Source organism: Electrophorus electricus, chromosome 2 (assembly GCF_013358815.1).
Source record: "Electrophorus electricus isolate fEleEle1 chromosome 2, fEleEle1.pri, whole genome shotgun sequence".
Classification (NCBI taxonomy): Eukaryota; Metazoa; Chordata; class Actinopteri; order Gymnotiformes; family Gymnotidae; genus Electrophorus; species Electrophorus electricus.
The window spans coordinates 24,144,626-24,163,326 of record NC_049536.1 but is presented as its reverse complement, the minus strand read 5'-3'; the positions used below and the strand labels follow the sequence as shown (position 1 = coordinate 24,163,326).

At 40.3% G+C, this 18,701-nt stretch overlaps 1 protein-coding gene and 1 long non-coding RNA gene across 2 annotated transcripts in view; one reads left to right on the top strand and one right to left on the bottom strand.

Annotated features, from left to right (window-relative positions):
• Nucleotides 1–1,650: 1,650 nt before the first annotated feature.
• Nucleotides 1,651–14,551, bottom strand: LOC113577955. Its single transcript, XR_003410692.2, has 3 exons — nt 14,326–14,551; nt 13,273–13,424; nt 1,651–1,733 (listed from the first exon to the last, which is right to left on the bottom strand). It is a non-coding gene; the product is annotated as an uncharacterized LOC113577955 (long non-coding RNA).
• Nucleotides 14,552–17,680: 3,129 nt separating this feature from the next.
• The window catches only part of LOC113577959 (DEP domain-containing mTOR-interacting protein-like), a 4,717-nt gene continuing 3,696 nt past the window's right edge, over nt 17,681–18,701 (top strand). The window contains exon 1 of the mRNA XM_027010892.2: nt 17,681–17,788. Within this exon, the coding sequence (XP_026866693.1) occupies nt 17,770–17,788 (19 nt within the window). The 5' untranslated portion in view covers nt 17,681–17,769. The remainder of the gene's footprint in view (nt 17,789–18,701) is intronic.

Here is an 18,701-nt window from a genome sequence, read left to right as displayed (position 1 = left end):
TTAATTCGGGACGAAGTGCTGCCACACACTGCAGACTACGTAATTCCAGCACTAATGTGTCGGGCGTGTCGACTGTGTTTCTACTGAGTCATGTCAGTCGGCTCAGCTCACCAATAAGAGCTGACTATTTTGGCTTCCAAATGGCTCTTCCTTTACTTGCAGCGAACATTTTTTAAATGCACCAATATTAATTTACAACACATAATTCCAGTGTCAGAGTTAAACATTTCAGTACTATTGCAAGATTTGAATCGAAATCTAAAGTTAGATTTGGATCTGAGGTTTAACTTGAGACTCCAGCTGAACTTCAGGTGATGGTGTTTTATGATCTAACTATTTTACTCATCTTAAAAACAAACAAACAAACAACCTCCTCTTCAGTGCTCCCATCATTCACTTAAACAAGCCTTCAGCAGGTTGGACAAATGATCGTGGATCAATCGCCAAGGTACTTGACAACCTGAACTTTACCATCAACAAATAAATATTAAACTTTACATCTTGGATAGAAAAAGGCATGACATCTTATACATATTTATCATATTTATCATTACTTTAATGTCAGTTCCACAACTATCCCAAAAACATGGTAGAAAAACCTCCCAGTTCCTAAAATGTTAGCTAAAATCAATGCCGAGTTTTGGATTTAAGTGTGTAATAATAATTATCACATGACCAGCAACACTAACCTACAATGCATTCAGTACAAAATAATACATAGAGTACATTATACTACACATTAGATGTTTAAAATGGGACTCAAACTCAGTAACCTGTACATAGTTTACTCAAAACACAACTCACAGTTATATTCACGCCACGTGGCAGTGCATACCTATCAACCAGTTTGGCAAGATGTTATCACCTACATATCCCATGCTTTAAATAACTCTATCCATCCAACACCATCTTTATGTCTCCTAGCAAACATATCAACCAATATGCCAATAGAAAATACAGGATACTATATATAATATTAATGATTGCCAAAAAACATACAATACATTAGTATTATCCACTGGATCAATTAATCTATCTATTAATCATATTATCATTATATTATAATAATAATAATCATTATTATAATATAATGATAATAATAATCAGTATTAATAAAAATCTATTAATAAACTATATACAAATGGAACAATTATCAAATGAATCGATAGGGTTAGAGTAAACCCAAACTAGACTGTTGGTTAACAAATAGATTGTCAGTTTTCAGAGCAGAACTAACAGAACTTTTAAAGATTTTCAGAAGAAGAAAAAAAACTACCTCCCTGTAGGACTTCACCAAAGGGTTAAAACGACATGTTGAGCTGGAGGTTTGTGGAGAACAGGCCACGGTGTCAGAACTGCATGTCTTACTCTGCAGGTCCAAGATTTGAGGTTCCAGACCATTCTGCAGGTCTTCTTCACCTGGGTTCTGAGTCAGTCCTCTGTTTCTGTTCCACAGCTGTATTGAGATTCCTAACCTACACACATAACCACACAAACACACCCACCTCGCACACATACACACAATCACCCCCCCCCCACACACACACACACAGACAGATCAGCTAAGAACCAATCAACAGTAGACCAGCCCAGTGGACGAACAGCAGCATTTGTGGGTTATGGCACCCCCTACCTGTTCAAGCAACATCTCCTCCTCCACCACTACCTTCCTTTTTGTCGTCTCCTGATCACTGGGACAGAACTGCACCAACATCCACCTCAGATGTGTCCACCTTAACGATAAATGGAAGCTCTACATCAGGGAGCCGAAGAATAGGAGCCGTGATTAGATGGCACTTTAGTTCTTTGAACACCTTCTGGCCTTCGTTGGACCAGCAGAACCAACCAGATGCCTTCCTGGTCAACATGGTCAGTGGGGCTGCAACTGTTCTAAAGTTGTTCACGAACCTGCGGTAAAAGTTTGTGAAGCCCAGGAAGTGTTGAACCAGATAACAGGTGGGTCTAGGACAGTTCTCCACAACCCATGCCTTGGCAGGATCCATGCATAACATGTTGTGGGAGACGACAAATCACAAAAAGGAGATGGTTTGCGCATGGAATGTGGACTTCTCCAGCTTGATGACGAGCTGGTTCTCGAGCAGGAGCTGGAGGACCCGGCTAATGTGGGTAACATGTTCGTCTACCGTTTGGCTGTATATCAAAATGTCGACTAAGTAGACGAACGCGTACCTGTCAAGGGTTTCCCTTAAGACCTCATTGATGTACTGTTGGAAGACAGCAGGTGCGTTCATCAACCCAAATGGCATAACAAGGTATTTGTAGTGCCCAGAGGGGGTGATGAATGCTGTCTTCCTCTCGGATTCTCACCAAGTTGTAGGTGGTTATTTTGATGACTCTAGAAAAGCATCCATTCACATCCAGTCTTATTTTTCCATCATTTAGGTTCCATTACAGCTCATCTACTACAGAAGAAAAAGTAAAAAAAAAAAATGCCTTTGATTTTTGGGGTGTATAATGTGTATTTTGATACTGGAGATTCATTTTCAGTCATGCTCTACATTTCCTGATTCACTTGGGTCTTGTTTAATAAATTGAACAGTTTTGAGCGTTTACATAAAATTAATCATTAGCTACACAATATTTGCCACTAGGTGTCCTAGACATCTCCACAGTGTCCAAAAAAACTCTCCAAAAAGTCATCAGTCACTATACATCGTGTGTTCATGATTCTTTTGCTAAATCTTCACTACATTGTGAGGCAAGTTAATAAAAGACTTTTAATTTTCTCCAAAAGGCCTTTTGGTTACTGCTACCACTGCTATGCCGATAACACTCAATTATTTCTTTCTTTTCCACCCTCTGACACGCAGGTCTTCAGACGTATCTCAGTATGCTTGGCTGACATTGCGTCATGGATGACAGCCCACCACTTGAAGCTCAATCCCAGTAAAACCGAGCTTCTGTACATCCCAGGAACTCCCAGCCCTTACCATGACCTCACGGTTTCCTTCAAGAACTCCCTGGTATCCACATCCAAAGCTGCCAATAGCCTGTGCATTACTTTGGACAACTAGTTGTCTCAACTCATATTTAAAATCTAACGTGGTCTTGCAGAATTCTGCTTTGTAATATATGAAGGATTCGGCCCTTTGCAGTTTAGTGTCAGTGTCATATAAGAAAGGGAAGGAGTGTGTGTGTGTGTGTGTGTGTGTGTGTGTGTGTGTGTGTGTGTGTGTGTGTGTGTGTGTGTGTGTGTGTGTGTGTGAGTGTGAGTGTGAGAGAGAAACAGAGACAGAGAGTTAGAGTGTGTGTGTGTGGGTGTGGGGGTGGGGGTGGAGATTTATTCTGCCCATGTCCTTCTCTCAGGTTCTGGTCAGGCTTCAGCCAAGGCAGAGATTGGGTTCTGAAAAGCACTCACTCCTCACCATATTATGCAGACTTTATCATCATCATCATCATCATTATTATTGTTTGTTTGTTTGTTTAGCTCAAGCCTTTGCAGTGTTCTACTTGTTGCTGGGAACAGCATGATACAGTCTGACATCTGGAATCTCTATGCTTGATGTTTTTCTGCCCTGCAGGTAAGTTTGCGTGTGGACATGTGTGTGAATGTATGTGAATGTTTATATGTGCGTGTACATGAGTGTGTATGCACATGTTTGTTTTTGCAACTATGCTCTCTAGCTCTAGCATAGCTATGTTCTCTCTCTGTCTCTCCACAGATGCAATACAGGTATGAGGAAGCCTATCCTTCTCCTTCTCTTCTTCCTCTTGCTGGGTTTTAGTGAGTCTGCATTCCTGAGTCACTACAACTCAAAGCATCTCATGTCCTAGCTCCTGTGTGGGGAAAAATGTAAAGCAACACATAAAAGACACAATGACAGGAACGCACATGCACCAGTGCAGTGTGAGCTGACAGGTGTGCTGGTAGCAGTTAGGAAATGACAGCAGGTGTATTGGTAACAGATGTTGTGATGACTGGAATGTTAGTGACAGGTGTGTAGCTGACAGGTGTGTTATTTTTTACAGGAGCATGGTACTGGTACTTGTTTGTCAATGAACAACTGTTAGACACTGCAGAAAAGAATAACTATTGATCCCACGCAGCTCAACACACCTGTCCAAGCCCCTCTGGATGTAGGTACTCTCACTGGTTGAAGAGTCACTGCAGGACCGACAATATATATATATATATATATATATATATATATATATATATATATATATATATATATATATATATATATATATATATGTCTCATACATATATATATGTCTCATATGTATGTTAGGCATATGTATTAATGTTATGCATTATGCTGTGTGGGTTTTAAAAATATTGTATTTTAACCAAAGTTAAATACATGTAGCACAATAATAATAGTTTTAATTAATAATTTTATTAATAATGATTAATAATTTCCCTTACCATAGAGCTGCTCCTTTTTAAGGGACCAGAGAGCAAATCCTCCACTTGCTTACTAGAGTCACTGCCCACACTTTCTTAAGGAAATAATACCTGAAGTAATTGAACCTTTACTAAATTTAATAAACTCCTCCATGAACATTGGCTACATTCCTAAAACATTCAAATTAGTAGTAATTAGACCACTTATCAAAAAAATCTAACCTTGACCCATGTGAGCTGTCAAACTACAGGCCAATTCCAAACCTTTTATTTATTTCCAAGATCCTAGAAAAAGCTGCAGCTCAGCAGCTCATATCTGAATCAGAATCAGATAAATTAAGTCTTTCAGTCAGGGTTTAGGACTAATCATAGTACAGAGACAGCATTAATTAAAGTAGTTAATGACCTGTTGTTGGCTTCTGACCAGGGTTATGTCTCTTTTCTTATATTACTTGATCTGGGTGCAGCATTAGACACTATAGATCACATCATTTTACTATATAGACTCAAAAACGTTGTTGGGATTAGGGAAATAGCACTTTCCTGGTTGAAATCTATCTAGCTGGTCGCTACCAGTTTGTTCACATAAATGGAGACCTCTCAGCACACAACGTTTATTTTGTCCCACAAGGATCTCTTCTAGGGTCTTTGCTTTTTTCTTTATATATGCTACCACTAGGTGACATTATACTGTCCTAGTTTTCACTGCTACACAGATGGTACTCAGCTATATGTCTCAGCCAAGCCACAGGACCTACATTATCTTAGTATTACTGACAAATGCATAAAGGACTTCAGACACTGGATGTTGAGGTACTTTCTCTTACTTAATCCTGACAAAACAGAGGTGCTTCTATTAGGCCAAGAGACAGCTAGGTCCTTGCTCTCTAATTACTCAGTGAACCTCAATGGTCTCCCAATCACATCTTCTCTAACTGTTATGGATCCTGGAGTTATTATGGATCCCAGTCTCTCGTTCGAAGCTCATGTAAATATTTCTAGGACCACCTTTCTTCACCTCAGGAACATTTCAAAGATTAGGAACATGCTCTCCTCACATGATGCAGAAATGCTAGTCCATGCATTTACCACTTCCAGACTGCACTACTGTAATGGCTTACTATCTGGCTGTACCATTAAGTGCCTAAACAAACTCCAGCTAGTTTAAAATGCAGCAGCTTACCACTTACTAACTTACTAGATCTGAGTGCAGCATTTGACAGTATAGATCACATTATTTTAACATCATTTAAAAATGTTGTTGGGATTAGGGGATGGCCCTTTCCTGGTTTCCCTTATCTAGCTGGTCGCTACCAGTTTGTTAACATAAATGGAGACTTCTCAGCACACAACGTTAGTTGTTGTTGCTAAGTTTGGCTAAGGAAGCCATTGTATAGTACTGTTAGTGCTGAATTTTGATTTGGGCCATTTTTCATACATTTGGTAAAACTGTGAACACAGTATTTTCCACTAGGTGTGCTAGACATCTCCAATGTGCCCCAAAACCTGATTATAACACGCAAGCGCTGGCTGCAGAGTTATAAGTGGCTAAAGGGAAAAACAAACAAGGCAAGTGAAGTGTCTACATTACATTTACGGCATTTAGCAGATGCTCTTATCCAGAGCGACTTACAAAAGTGCTTTGTCATTTACTCATAGAATATATCCAAGTAGTAGGTTAGAATTAAACATACCAATGAATACTGTAGAATACAGGGATGAATGCTGATACCTAGAAGTGCAAAATACATAAGGTCTATCTTAAACAATGAAAAGTGCTATAAACAATAAGTGCTAGAGTTTGTTAAAAAGCATAAATAATGCCCTACAATAAGTACTAAATTAGTCAGTCAATAAGGGAGCAGTGTCAGTTGTCTTCCGTCTGCGATTGAAGACTGCAGTTGTCTATATGGGTCTTCAGTCTGCGATTGAAGACTGCAAGGGACTCTGGTGTCTGGACAGCAAGCGGGAGTTCATTCCACCATCTTGGAGCCAGGACAGAAAATAGTCTTGATGCTTGTCATCCATGAGACCTGAAGCAAGTCAGTCAAACATGCCGAGATGCGTCTGGAGACCTGCATGTCAGAGGGTGGAAAAGAAAGAAATAATTGAGTTTCATCGGCATAGCAGTGGTAGGAGAAACCACGAGAAGATATTACATCACCAAGAGAATGAGCATACAAAGAAGAGAAGGGGGCCCAATACTGAGCCTTGTGGAACACCAGTGGAGAGTCTGCACGGTTTGGACGTGGATCCGCTCCATGTCACCTGATAGGACCGTCCGTCCAGATAGGACTGAAACCATCTCCAAGCATCTTCTTGAGGATTGGTACCACCCTGGCGGTTTTGAATGCAGTAGGCACGTATCTAGAAGATAAGGAGTTGTTGATGATGACAGAGCTTAAAGGAAGCAGATCTCTTGCGATTGTCTGGAACAGAGCAGAAAGAATCGGACCCAGCGGACATGTAGTCGGATTGCTGGAAGTCAGGAGTTGAAGAATTTCATCTGTGGAGAGAGGAGAAAAAGAAGTCAGAGAGTTGGATGTTGGGGAATGCACATTAGTTGGAGGAGTGGGAACAGGAAAAGGACTGGTGGATTGCTGCAACCTTCTCCTCAAAGAAGGTGATAAAATCTTCCGGAGTAAGAGATGAGGAAGGTGGGGGGAATTAAGGGGAGAAGAAAAAATTGTGACGAGTTTGCGTGGATCAGATGATGATTCGAATTTCTCCCTGTAGTAGGATGACTTTGCAGATATTACTTCCAGTGAGAACTTGGAAAGGAGAGACTTGTATGAGCTAATATCTGAATCTATGCAAGATTTCCTCCACCTCCTCTCTGCAGTCCTTAGTTCTCTCCTGTGGCAGAGAAGTGTTTCTGTTAGCCAGGGGGCAGGTGGGGAGGACTTAGCGGGTATAGAGCAGAGAGGGCACAGAAGAGTCATTGATGAGGAGTGTAGAAATGAAAGTATTTGTAACTGTATCCAAAGAGAGAGAGAATAGAGGGTCAGGATGAGGAAGGGTGGACAAAATAGTAGAAGGGAAGAGGGAGTTATGGAGTGCAGATTGCGACGGAGGAAGGAGGAACATGTTGGAGAGGACCGGATGGAAAGAGAAGGAAGGGAGAGAGAGAAGGATAGAAAGTGATGGTCCGAAAGGTGGAGGGGGATGACTGCGATGTCTGATGTTGTGGTGGTACGGGTGAAGATCAGGTCCAGAACATTGCCCGCTTTGTGAGTCGGAGGAGAGTGGTTGAGGCTGAGGTCAAATGCTGACAACAGCGGAAGGATGCAGGAGAAATGCAGCTTGTCTGATGGAAGGTTGAAGTCACCAAGGAGAATGAGTGGATTTCCTTCAATAGGGAAATGACTCAGAAGGATGTTGAGCTCATCAATGAAGTGATCTAGGGAATCTGGAGGGCGGTAGATGACAATGATAAGAAGTTTAGTGGGGAAAGACACTGTAATGGCAAGAAATTCAAAAGAGGAGATGGAAAGTGTAGAGAAGGAAAGTGGAGTGAAACGCCACTCTCGGGACATTAGTAAACCTGTGCCACCACCCCTGCCAAGACGCCTTGGAGAATGCAGAAATGAAAAGGCAGAGGACAGGGCAGCCGGAGTCGCCAAGTTCTCAGGGGTGATCTATGTTTCTGTCAGAGCCAGGAAGTGTAGGGATGCTAATGCTGAGATGAAGTCAGCCTTCTGGACAGCAGATTGGCAGTTCCAGAGCCCTCCTGCCACCACATTTCAGATGCTTGATTTGTGGATGTATGAGATAAAGGATTGAAATAATATGAGAAGATACTTAGTGAAGTCCTGTAGGTGAGATGTAGATGAACTGATTGAGAACACCACCAAACCTCCTCTAGATGTTGATTACCGCTGTGAGTAATTACCGCTACCAAGCAACTAACAACTAGGTTTAGACAGCAAGCCTTGAATTTCACAGAATCTAAGACAAAAGTAAGTGAACTCAGAGCCTACCTTAACCAACCAGATGATAATCCGAGACAAACCAAAGCACACATCTAAGCATCCTCTATTTATTGAAAACATTTACTGAAAACGCTATTTATTGAAACAGCTGCTAATCACACCACTTGTGCCTGGAAAACATTTGTGAAGTAATTTGATAGCCCCACCGCCCCTTCCCCATTCACACCTTGGTGAGAATTGCTGTCACTCAAGGACAATAGGTCTTCATTGGCCCAACAGAAACCACAGAATCCTCTATTCAGGAACACTGCTATGTGAGTAACATCCATTTTGTAGTAACTAAAGGCTTGCGTATTTTGTGTTAGGCTACAAAGGAAAAGAACTTATAAAGTATAAAGCTCGTTGGCTTTGGAGAACACTGGAGCGTCTCATACAGGGACCTGGACGAGGCCAAGGAGAGAGAGAAGAGGCGCTATGTACTGAATTTATGCAAAACAAACAGAGCAGCGGTGGAATGTGGAACATTGTGCAGTTGCATGCGATGTTTTGTTGATCCAGCTACGTCCAGCGGCAGAAGGTCAAGCCTGGGAGCAAGATGTAGGTGCTGTAAAAGTACATCCAGCACAGAGACATGAAGGAAAGTGAGACATGAAGGTGAGTTGTCCTGCTAAATGGACTGAGTGAACTACACAAGTATAAAATTGAAGGTCTGTCTTGTTGTTTGGCCTGATTGTCACTTGTTTTGTTGTAATGCATTGTAATGCATTGTAATGGAAGTGGTAAGTTAGGTGATATGAGATGGTGGTGTTAGAATAGTCTCTATTTCACCCTGCACGGCCATTAATTTATGCTGCATTTAATCATTAAATGCATGTTAAGTAGTGTTCTTCACTTTTGTTGGCTAAAACTGTTGGCTAAACTTCATTTCATCTGCTTATTTCATTAACATATCTGCACATAATGACATAGATTTGCTTGGCACTGCTGTCGTCATCGAGGGGTGGGTTGGAAGCAACTCACACTTCAGTAGCACTTGATGCTTTTAGGTGTAAGTAGCATTAGATACATTCAGGCTTCTTGGCTGTGTCAGTCGTCTCCGCAGGTTGATGTACAACCATGTTGTGATGTTAAGTGATATGTTTGCCCTTTTCTAAGCTCATTAATGTGTGTTGTTGCAGCTCCCTCTTCCTCTGCACCACCCCTGTGCTCCCTGTTGACAGTTGGACCGAAAAAGCAGCCTTCGCAAATGCAACCGGTGCCCACTGCTGTGGTGAGTAGCAGCACCCTGCCTCTGGTGCTTTTGTCGTAGGTTCAGGAAAACGCCAAGCCCATATTCATGATGCCTCTGTTTGTTTGTTTAAGGTGCTTCTGCCCAAGGGCTGGAAGCAGATGCTGCCCAGAGAGCAGCATCAGAGGGTCAGCTGGGCGCTCTTCACCAGAAAGCAGTCTGAGAGGCTGGCACTAACCAATAGGCTGCGTCTGTGTTTGGCCACAGCCGATTTTGTGTGGTGCACTTCTGCACAGCAGCAGCGGGGAAGACCGTGGACCAGTAGAAGGAGATGAAGAGAGGAGATACTGGATAGGGTCAGTGATCTGCTGACCACCCCACTCACCCCATTGTAAATAGTTGTATATAGTTTTATACTTATTACTTTTTTCATTATTTGTTCTGTGTGTTGTGAATGAGTAATGTTTCGTAATCATTTGTACTTTCAAAAGTGAATGAGCACTGTTTAATTCTATATTATACTCCACAAAGTGAATGAGCACTGATTTATACTGTATTGTACTTCTCACAAAGTGATGCACACTGATTTATTCTGTTTTTCACTTCACAAAGTGAAGGAACACTGATTTAAACCACTTTGGATTTCACAATTTCAATGCACAGCAGTTAGTTCTGTATTCTATTGCACAAAGTGGATGAACACTGATTTATTCTGCTTTGTACTTCCCAAAGTGAACGAGCACTGATTTTATTCTGCTTTGTACTTCCCAAAGTGAACGAGCACTGATTTAAACCACTTTTTGCATTTCACAAATTCAGTGGGTAGCATTTTATTCTGCATTCTATTGCACAAAGTGAATGGGCACCGATTTAAAACGCTTTGTTCTTTAATAAAACATTTCTATATAAATCTTTGTTCAGATACAGGGAAAAACACAAAGAAAAAAAAAGGCTTTTTCAAACTGTGTGAATAAATGACCAGAGTGAAATTCAGCATCAGTTGAACATTACAGCCCCCAGATTAAATGTTTTTTTTCTCCAATTACTATCCTTTAAACTAAATGGTCTTCTACATGATAACTTAAACCTCCATATAATAAATCAGTCATTTAGCTGGAGCATTTGGACCTCACCATGTGTCTCTTGCACAAGCTGGATTTGATTACCTGCACTTGCACCTGAACAGTAAAAATATACGAAGAAATATTTTTACTAATCAAAGGAACAAGATAATGGATCTCTCTCTCTCTCTCTCTCTCTCATTATATATATATATATATATATATATATATATATATATATACACACACACACACTGCCTGGCCAAAAAAAAGGTCTCACACTAGACCGCCTTGATTACAGCACGTGTTTTTGCTGTGGCATCATTTCCATAACCTTCTGCAATGTCACAACATGTATTTCTGTCCAGAGTTGTATTAATCCCCCCCAAGATCTTGTATTGATGATGGGAAATTTGGACCACTGTGCAAAGTCTTCTCCAGCACATCCCAAAGATTCTCAATGGAGTTCCAGTCATGGCCAATCCTTGTGTGAAAATGATGTCTCATGCTTCCTGAAACACACTTTCACAATTTGAGCCCGATGAATCCTAGCATTGGATTCATCTTGGAATATGCCCATGTTATCAGGGAAGAAAAAATCCATTGATGGAATAACTTGGTTGTTCAGAATATTCAGCTGACCTCATTCTTTGGGCACATAATGTTGCTGAACCTAGACTTGACCAACTGCAGCAACCCAGATCATACCACTGCCCCTACAGGCTTGTACGGTAGGCACTAGGCATGATGGGTGCATCACTTCAGCCGCCTCTCTTCTTACCGATGCACCCATCACTCTGGAACAGGATGGATGCATCAGACCACATGACCTTCTTCCATTGCTTCAGAGTCCAATCTTTATGCTCCCTAGCAAATTGAAGCCATTTTTGCCAGTTAGCCTCACTGACAAGTGATTTTCTTAACCCATTTTAGTAGTTTCAGCAATCTCCTTAGATGTTTTCTCTGCTTGATGCATGCCCATAATTTGACCCTTCTGAAAGAGATTAACATCTTTTCCACAACCACAGGATGCGTATTTCGACATGGTTGTTTAAAAAAAACGAGAAGCTACTCACTGCATCAGTTAGGGTTAAATAACTTGTTGCCAGCTCAGACATAATCACCGATGCAGTAATTATCCAATGGGAGGCTCTTACCTATTTGCTTAGTTAAATCCAGATGGTGTATATAACTCCCATTAGTGCATGGGCTAGGTACTACCATTACAGGCTTGAGCATTTTGGTCTGATACATTTAGTACACTTTTTGAGAACAGACCACAGGTTCTCAATGGGATTGAGATCTGGGGAGTTTCCTGGCCATGGACCCAAAATTTCAATTTTTTGTTCACCGAGGCACTGGGTTATCACTTTTGCCTTGTGACATGGTGCTCCGTCATGCTGGAAAAAGCATTTGACAGCTAACCCACTAGCAAGTATGGCCTTGGCATCCTAAGATGGCGGCTTCGTAGCTAGAAAGGTAGAACGCTAACTAGCTGTTTACCTAGCTAGCTACGGAAATTCTGTTTTAGGATTAATACAATTATGTCGGCATTAACAAGATTGCGAAGATTAATTAGGTACCTTGTTTCATTCTTTGGAAAGGTTCTATTTATAGCGACAGAGATGGCTATCTTATGTGCTGTTGTGTAGCTTAAACATTTTTTTTGCTGGGGCAGTGATAGCTCAGCGCTTAAAGTACTTGCCTAGTAAGCAGAAGGTTGCTGGTTCAAGCTTTAATCTTATGAATATACAGTGTTGCTTAGAATTTAAATGGGCTCTGCGGTCATTTGACATGTTTGAAGTAAAAAGACAAACACATCATATTACTGCAGATGTGCATATTTTATCGATCTTCTTTACTTCCTGCAGGGATTACAAAAAACGAGGACCCAATGCTATCTAGGGGAATCACCAAAGGTATTTCAACGCGAATGCCTCCCCCGTGTGGCGAACTGTTAACCCTGAGTGTGCATGTTAGTAGAGTTATGGTTACTGCACAATATTTTATCTTTTTATCGTTTATCTTTTTAACCTATCTTCCCTCCTTTTTTTAAAAACAAAGTAAAAATGTATTTATATATATATATATATATATATATATATATATATATATATATATATATATATATATATATATATATATATATATATATATATATATATTACACACACTTGATTTGCCGTTTTCCTCACTTCATGTTATGGCCTGGAGCCTAAACAGTCATAATAATTTTCCATTAATAATTTTACAATAAGCATTTAAATATTATCTGGGAGATTATTTAATTAGAGTGCATATTCATAAAGCTTCTCAAAGCTTATCTAGGATTTGTTTGTCTGTTGTAAATAAGACAAATATGATCTTAGGTTAGCACTCATGCTTTGAGAAGCTTTAAGAATATGGGCCTAGATTAAGTCAAAACTTAGTTAGGCCTCTTTTCCCTGTAAACACTTTTTAGTTACCTCAGCACCACCTATGTTTCACACACATACTGTTAGCTTTAGGCTTTGAGTAAGTAGTATACTGGTAATGTTTTTGTTTAATAACGTCAATGGTTTTATACACTGAAATGGCCTGCACAGAACATGATGTGAGAAGTTGGTTACTAGATCACTCAGTTATGCTGCACAAAGCAGTACCTTTGACAATGGGACATGTATTAACTTATTAAACTTTCACCTCTGCCATGAGATGGTCCACAGTCTTCATCCGTAGATATAGACAGTGCAGATTTGGCCTCTTCTAAAAACTGTACATTACACCCACAAGAGCTGCAAAACTTTGGTGTTTTTTTCCAATCTGAAGCAACAGAAAGGACAAAACACTGTGATCTGAAAACAGAAGAAAATGGAAATATAATGCTCTATAAGTATATGTAACATTTAATATGAGAGTATTCTGACCAAACATGCTGCAATGAACAGGTGATGTCTTTAGGATATGCAAATTGTGGGGACATTCTATTTCATGAATTCTAATGTGTTATTTAAATACATAAATTATTACTTTTCTATTGGGGTTTTTTTTTTTTTTTTTTTTTGCACTGTTAGAATAGATCTGTGTATATCTATGGTAAACTCTGGACATCAGTATCAGGCATGCTACAGCCCTAGCTACAAAATCCAGCTAATTTGCTGGTGTGAGATGATCTAATCTGGTCAATGATGGTCAAGATAATTGAAAAGATGTACATCCAGGCAATAGATATACCTTATGTTGTTAAAGCATCTGATTAAACTGGTAGACCAGCAAAGCTTACATTTTGGTTCAAGTTTGATGGTTTAGCTACAATTTCCAACTGGACAGCGGGTCCAGTAGCGTAAACAACTTGACCAAGTTGATCGAGCAGCAGAGTCATACTGGTCAAATCTCAATCTGATTATACTGGGCGACCAGTGTGGTCATTGGTCATGCTGGTCAACTATCTTGTTCTTATCTTATCTCAGGTGTGACGCTTATAGAGGCATGCATACAAAACACTCTAATTGTAGGTATTTAGCCAGAAACCAGAGTTGTATTATGCATTCTCTCATTAGGTTGAAAACTATTCTGTAAAATAGTAGCTAGCTAGCCAGCCAGCCAGGTATTTAGGCAGAACCTGAACTGTGTTAAATGGGATTTTTGTCGGCGTTTTTAAGGATGCGATATGTACAGCCTAGCATAAATAAATACGCAAGAATGTATAGCACGAATAGCCAGCCATGATAAAACCGTGGTAACCTAAAACCCTACTTTTAACTTGGTTGTTGCTGCTTCCCGATGGTCTCATTGAAGTCCACCGCGCTCCGTGTCCTCCGGAAGCAGCACTTCTGTTGTGTTGGGAATGGATTTGCGTGTTTTCTGAATTTGCACCGGGTTGTGTAGCCATTTTGATGAATGTGCTTTGTGCATTTGCGGCGCGTTTGTGAAATGTATCGCAAGTGTTATCATTTTGATGAATATGCTTTATGTATTTGCAGTGCGATGTGTCTTCCCGGCAACCGTAGTGGGTGTGGAGTGTGAATCACGTTCCAACTTTGCTAAACTGAAAATGTAAATAAAACAATTTCTCTCTACTACTTTATGTAGTATTCTTTAGAAAGGCTCTTCTTTCGCCACGTTTTCGGTTAAGCACGCATACTTAAGCAGAAATTCATTTCTTTAGCGATGGCTTCATGGAAATGTAACTGAAGTCCAACGACAACACATGCATTATTTTATATAAAGAAGAATTGATTTGCGGATCGATGCCTACTGTGTTTTCCAGTGTCAGCTCATGTTCTCCACTGGTCAATGCAGGAACATGGTTGAATATACGCAAATGCTTGATTTATGTCTGCCATGAACTACATGACACAATCTTAAAGCTACGTTTACCAAACTATAAGAAAAGGCTCTGTAGATTTTCTTATTCTTGGTACTAGTAAAGAGCCTGCACCTTTTGATCTAAGTATACATGGTGGATTGTAATGCACTAAGAGTTCTCTAAGGTACTGTGGGGCAAGACCATTCAGTGCTTTGTAGGTAATTAGAAGTATTTTATAATCAATATGAAATTTTACTGGGAGCCAGTGTAAAGTAGCTAAGATAGGCGTGATGTGGTCAAATGTTCTAGTTCTAGTAAGAACTCTGGCTGCTGCATTTTGAACTAGCTGGAGCTTGTTTAGGCACTTAATGGCCCAGCCAGATAGTAATCCATTACAGTACTCCAATCTTGAAGTAATAAATGCATGGACTAGCATTTCTGTATCAAGTGAGGAGAGTTTCTAATCTTTGCAATGTTCCTGAGGTGGAGAAAGGTGGTCCTAGAAATATTTACATGAGCTTCGAACGAGAGGCTGGGATCCATAATAACGGCAAGATCTTTAACAGTTAGAGAAGATGTGATTGAGAGACCATTGAGCTTCACTGAGTAATTAGAGGGCAAGGACCTAGAAAGTACCTCAACATCCAGTGTCTAAAGCCCTTTATGCATTTGTCAATAATACTAAGATTTATATTTATAATACTAACATTTACATTTATGGCATTTAGCAGCCGCTCTTATCCAGAGCGACCTACAAAAGTGCTTTGTCATTTACTCATAGAATACCCTAGTACAGTACAGTAGGTTAGAGTCCAACATACCAATGAACTAGAATACTGTAGAATACAGGGATCAATGCTGATACCTAGAAGTACAAAATATATAAGGTCTATCTTAAACAATGATAAGTGCAATAAACAATAAGTGCTAGAGTTTGTTAAACAACATAAACAATACCCTAAATTAGTCAATATGGCAGCAGTGTCAGTTGTCCTTTAAATTTTCTGAAAATAGATGGGTCTTCAGTCTGGGTTTGAAGACTGCAAGGGACTCTGCTGTCCAGACAGCAGACAGATGGTGGTTCATTCCACCATCTTGGAGCCAGGACAGAAAATAGACTCGATGTTTGTCGTCCATGAGTCCTGAAGCAAGGTATTTCAAGCTGGGCTGTACTTGATGTTCAAAGTACTCGAGGTACGGATCGGGCTTTGACCATTGACCTTATGTATGAAGGGGCTAGTCCATTTTTGGTCCATTACTGGGAGCCAATGAAGGGAGCGCTGCAGTGGAGTAACGTGTGAACTTCGGAAGATTGAAGACCAGTCGTGCTGCTGCATTCTGGACAAGTTGTGGAGGTTTGATGGCTCTTAGAGGAAGATCAGCAAGTAGCGAGTTGCAGTAGTGTAGCTTTGAGATCACAAGAGACTGCACAAGCACCTGGGTAGCTTCCTGCGAGAGAAACGCCGAATCCTTCATATGTTACAAAGGGGAAATCTGCAAGACTGGGTTAGATTAGAAACATGAGTTGAGAATGACAGCTGGTTGTTCGGATAGTGATACTAGGGAGTTCTCGAAGGAAACTGTGAGGTCCTGGTACAGGTTGGGAGTACCTGGGATGAACAGAAGCTCTGTTTTACTGGGGTTGAGCTTCAAGTGGTGGGCTGTTATTCATGACGCGATGTCAGTCAAGCATGCTGAGATACGTCTGGAGACCTGCATGTCAGAGGGTGGAAAAAAAAATACCCTTTTCATATCATTTTAATGCTTGTGCTTGACCCAGTAGAAGAACCACTTTCTTCAGCACCCAATAGTCCATGCATGTTGTGCAAATGTTGTTCTTTATTAAATATAAGACATGGTGAAATTGATTTTAGTTTTATGTAGTTTTTATGCAGGTGAATTTCTTTTTATTTTTTATTTTAGTTTTTCATTACTGTCTTAACAATTTTTAGACAAAAACATAAAAAATAAAGCTACTACACTATATTAAATGCTCTGTTTTCTAAGTTGTTTTCTCTGGTTTCACTGAAGCAACATCATGCAACATGTGGCAACATGACCCTGGAAGGTCCACATACTCCCCTCCAAAGTTGTCATAAAATGACTTCATACTTTGCATGTATGTATTTAAGTGTGTGTGTGTGTATGTGTGTGTGTACATGTGGTGCTAGAGTTTGAATTGATTTGTGTCTGAATATGTGGTGATGTAAATATTTTGAAAGCTAACCTCCTTTCCTGAATGTCTGAACCTGGCTCAGTTCTGGCCTAAATGTCATGCAGGCATTAATCTAGGGAATCACATTTTGCAGTTACAGAAGGTTGGTCAGCTGCTGTGTCCATCATCTGTCTAGAGTGCATTAATCAAACATGTTCATACATCCACACATGGTCACTTCCATCAGCTTCAGAGGAAGTGAAAAGGCTGATTCTGTTGGTGATAAGGGTGACAGTGACATTACTCCTCCATTAATGATGAGAACAGCTAGAGTAATGATGTTGACCACAAGGATAATGATGATAATTTTGTTTGTTTCATTTTATTTTCATTTTGTTGTTTCTGTGAAGTTGCTCTCATGTGTCACAGGGCTGTTTTTATCTCACAGCAAGTACAAAGCATGTACACATGGCAGTGGAAAAACCCAAAGCATGCATGTGTCTTAGAAACAGACGGACCAAGATGCAGAGCAAGCGTGCGCAGTTCTTATCTCATCCTGTCAGAGCCTGGCAACCAGGAGCTGTGTTTAAACATTTACACACACACACACACACACACACACACACACACACACAGATGGACAGACCCACACACCTGAAACAGACCTACTCGTACACTCGCCACACATTTCTGTGGCTCCGCACTTATAGTTGATGAAGTTAGGAGGGACAAGAGAATGGGACCACGCGCAGCAGGTGAGTTTAAACACACATAAACAAATGCATACACACATACACACACGATCACACACACGCTTCCATATATACATTCACTCAAATTATAGTGTGTAGCTTTTGGACATAACAAACTGCATTACTGCAGTATGTTGTCACTTCAGTAATGTGATGGGATAATTATGTAAACATTCACATTGCTGTTTAGGCTACATAGTGCTCGCTCTCTCTCTCTTTCTCTCTCTCTCTGGCTCACTCTCTCTCTATCTCACTCTTCCTCTTTTAGACCATGAAGGATATGTTAAAACCTTTAGCACCAGGTATAGCACCAGTGAATTTGCACACAACATCACTTCCTTTACTTTAACTGGAATTAATGCTTTTCACTCCAGTGAAAACAGTGAACTGGTGAACACATGCTGGTGAAATAGTTTGCTGAATGCTGACTGACCCTGTTTGCTTTTGCCATTATCAATGTTAACAATTTCAGGTGAATTGTTCCGTTAAGGAAAGAACTTGTGTAATTATTTATAGTACTGTTAGACATAAATGCTGGGTGTAAATTAGTCTTATCTGGGTGGTAGGTAGGAGGTACCTAAATAGCATTCACTCTGTGTGTGTGTGTGTGTGTGTGTGTGTGTGTGTGTGTGTGTGTGTGTGTGTGTGTGTGTGTGTGTGTGTGTGTGTGTGTGTGTGTGTGTGGAGGTAATGGGGTGCTGGTAAGTGCAAGTATCTTTTTGTGAGAATCAAATGTCCCCAGAATGGTGTTGATGACGACCTTTCCAAATGTTATTTTAACCATTTAAGGTGCAGAGTTGTTGTGTGTTGCTGTAATGAAAGAATTCTCTGCTACTATATTTAAGGTACTATGCTAAAGTATTCCAATTTGCAGTTCCACATAATCATCAATGTGGTGGCTTTTGAAGGACTATAC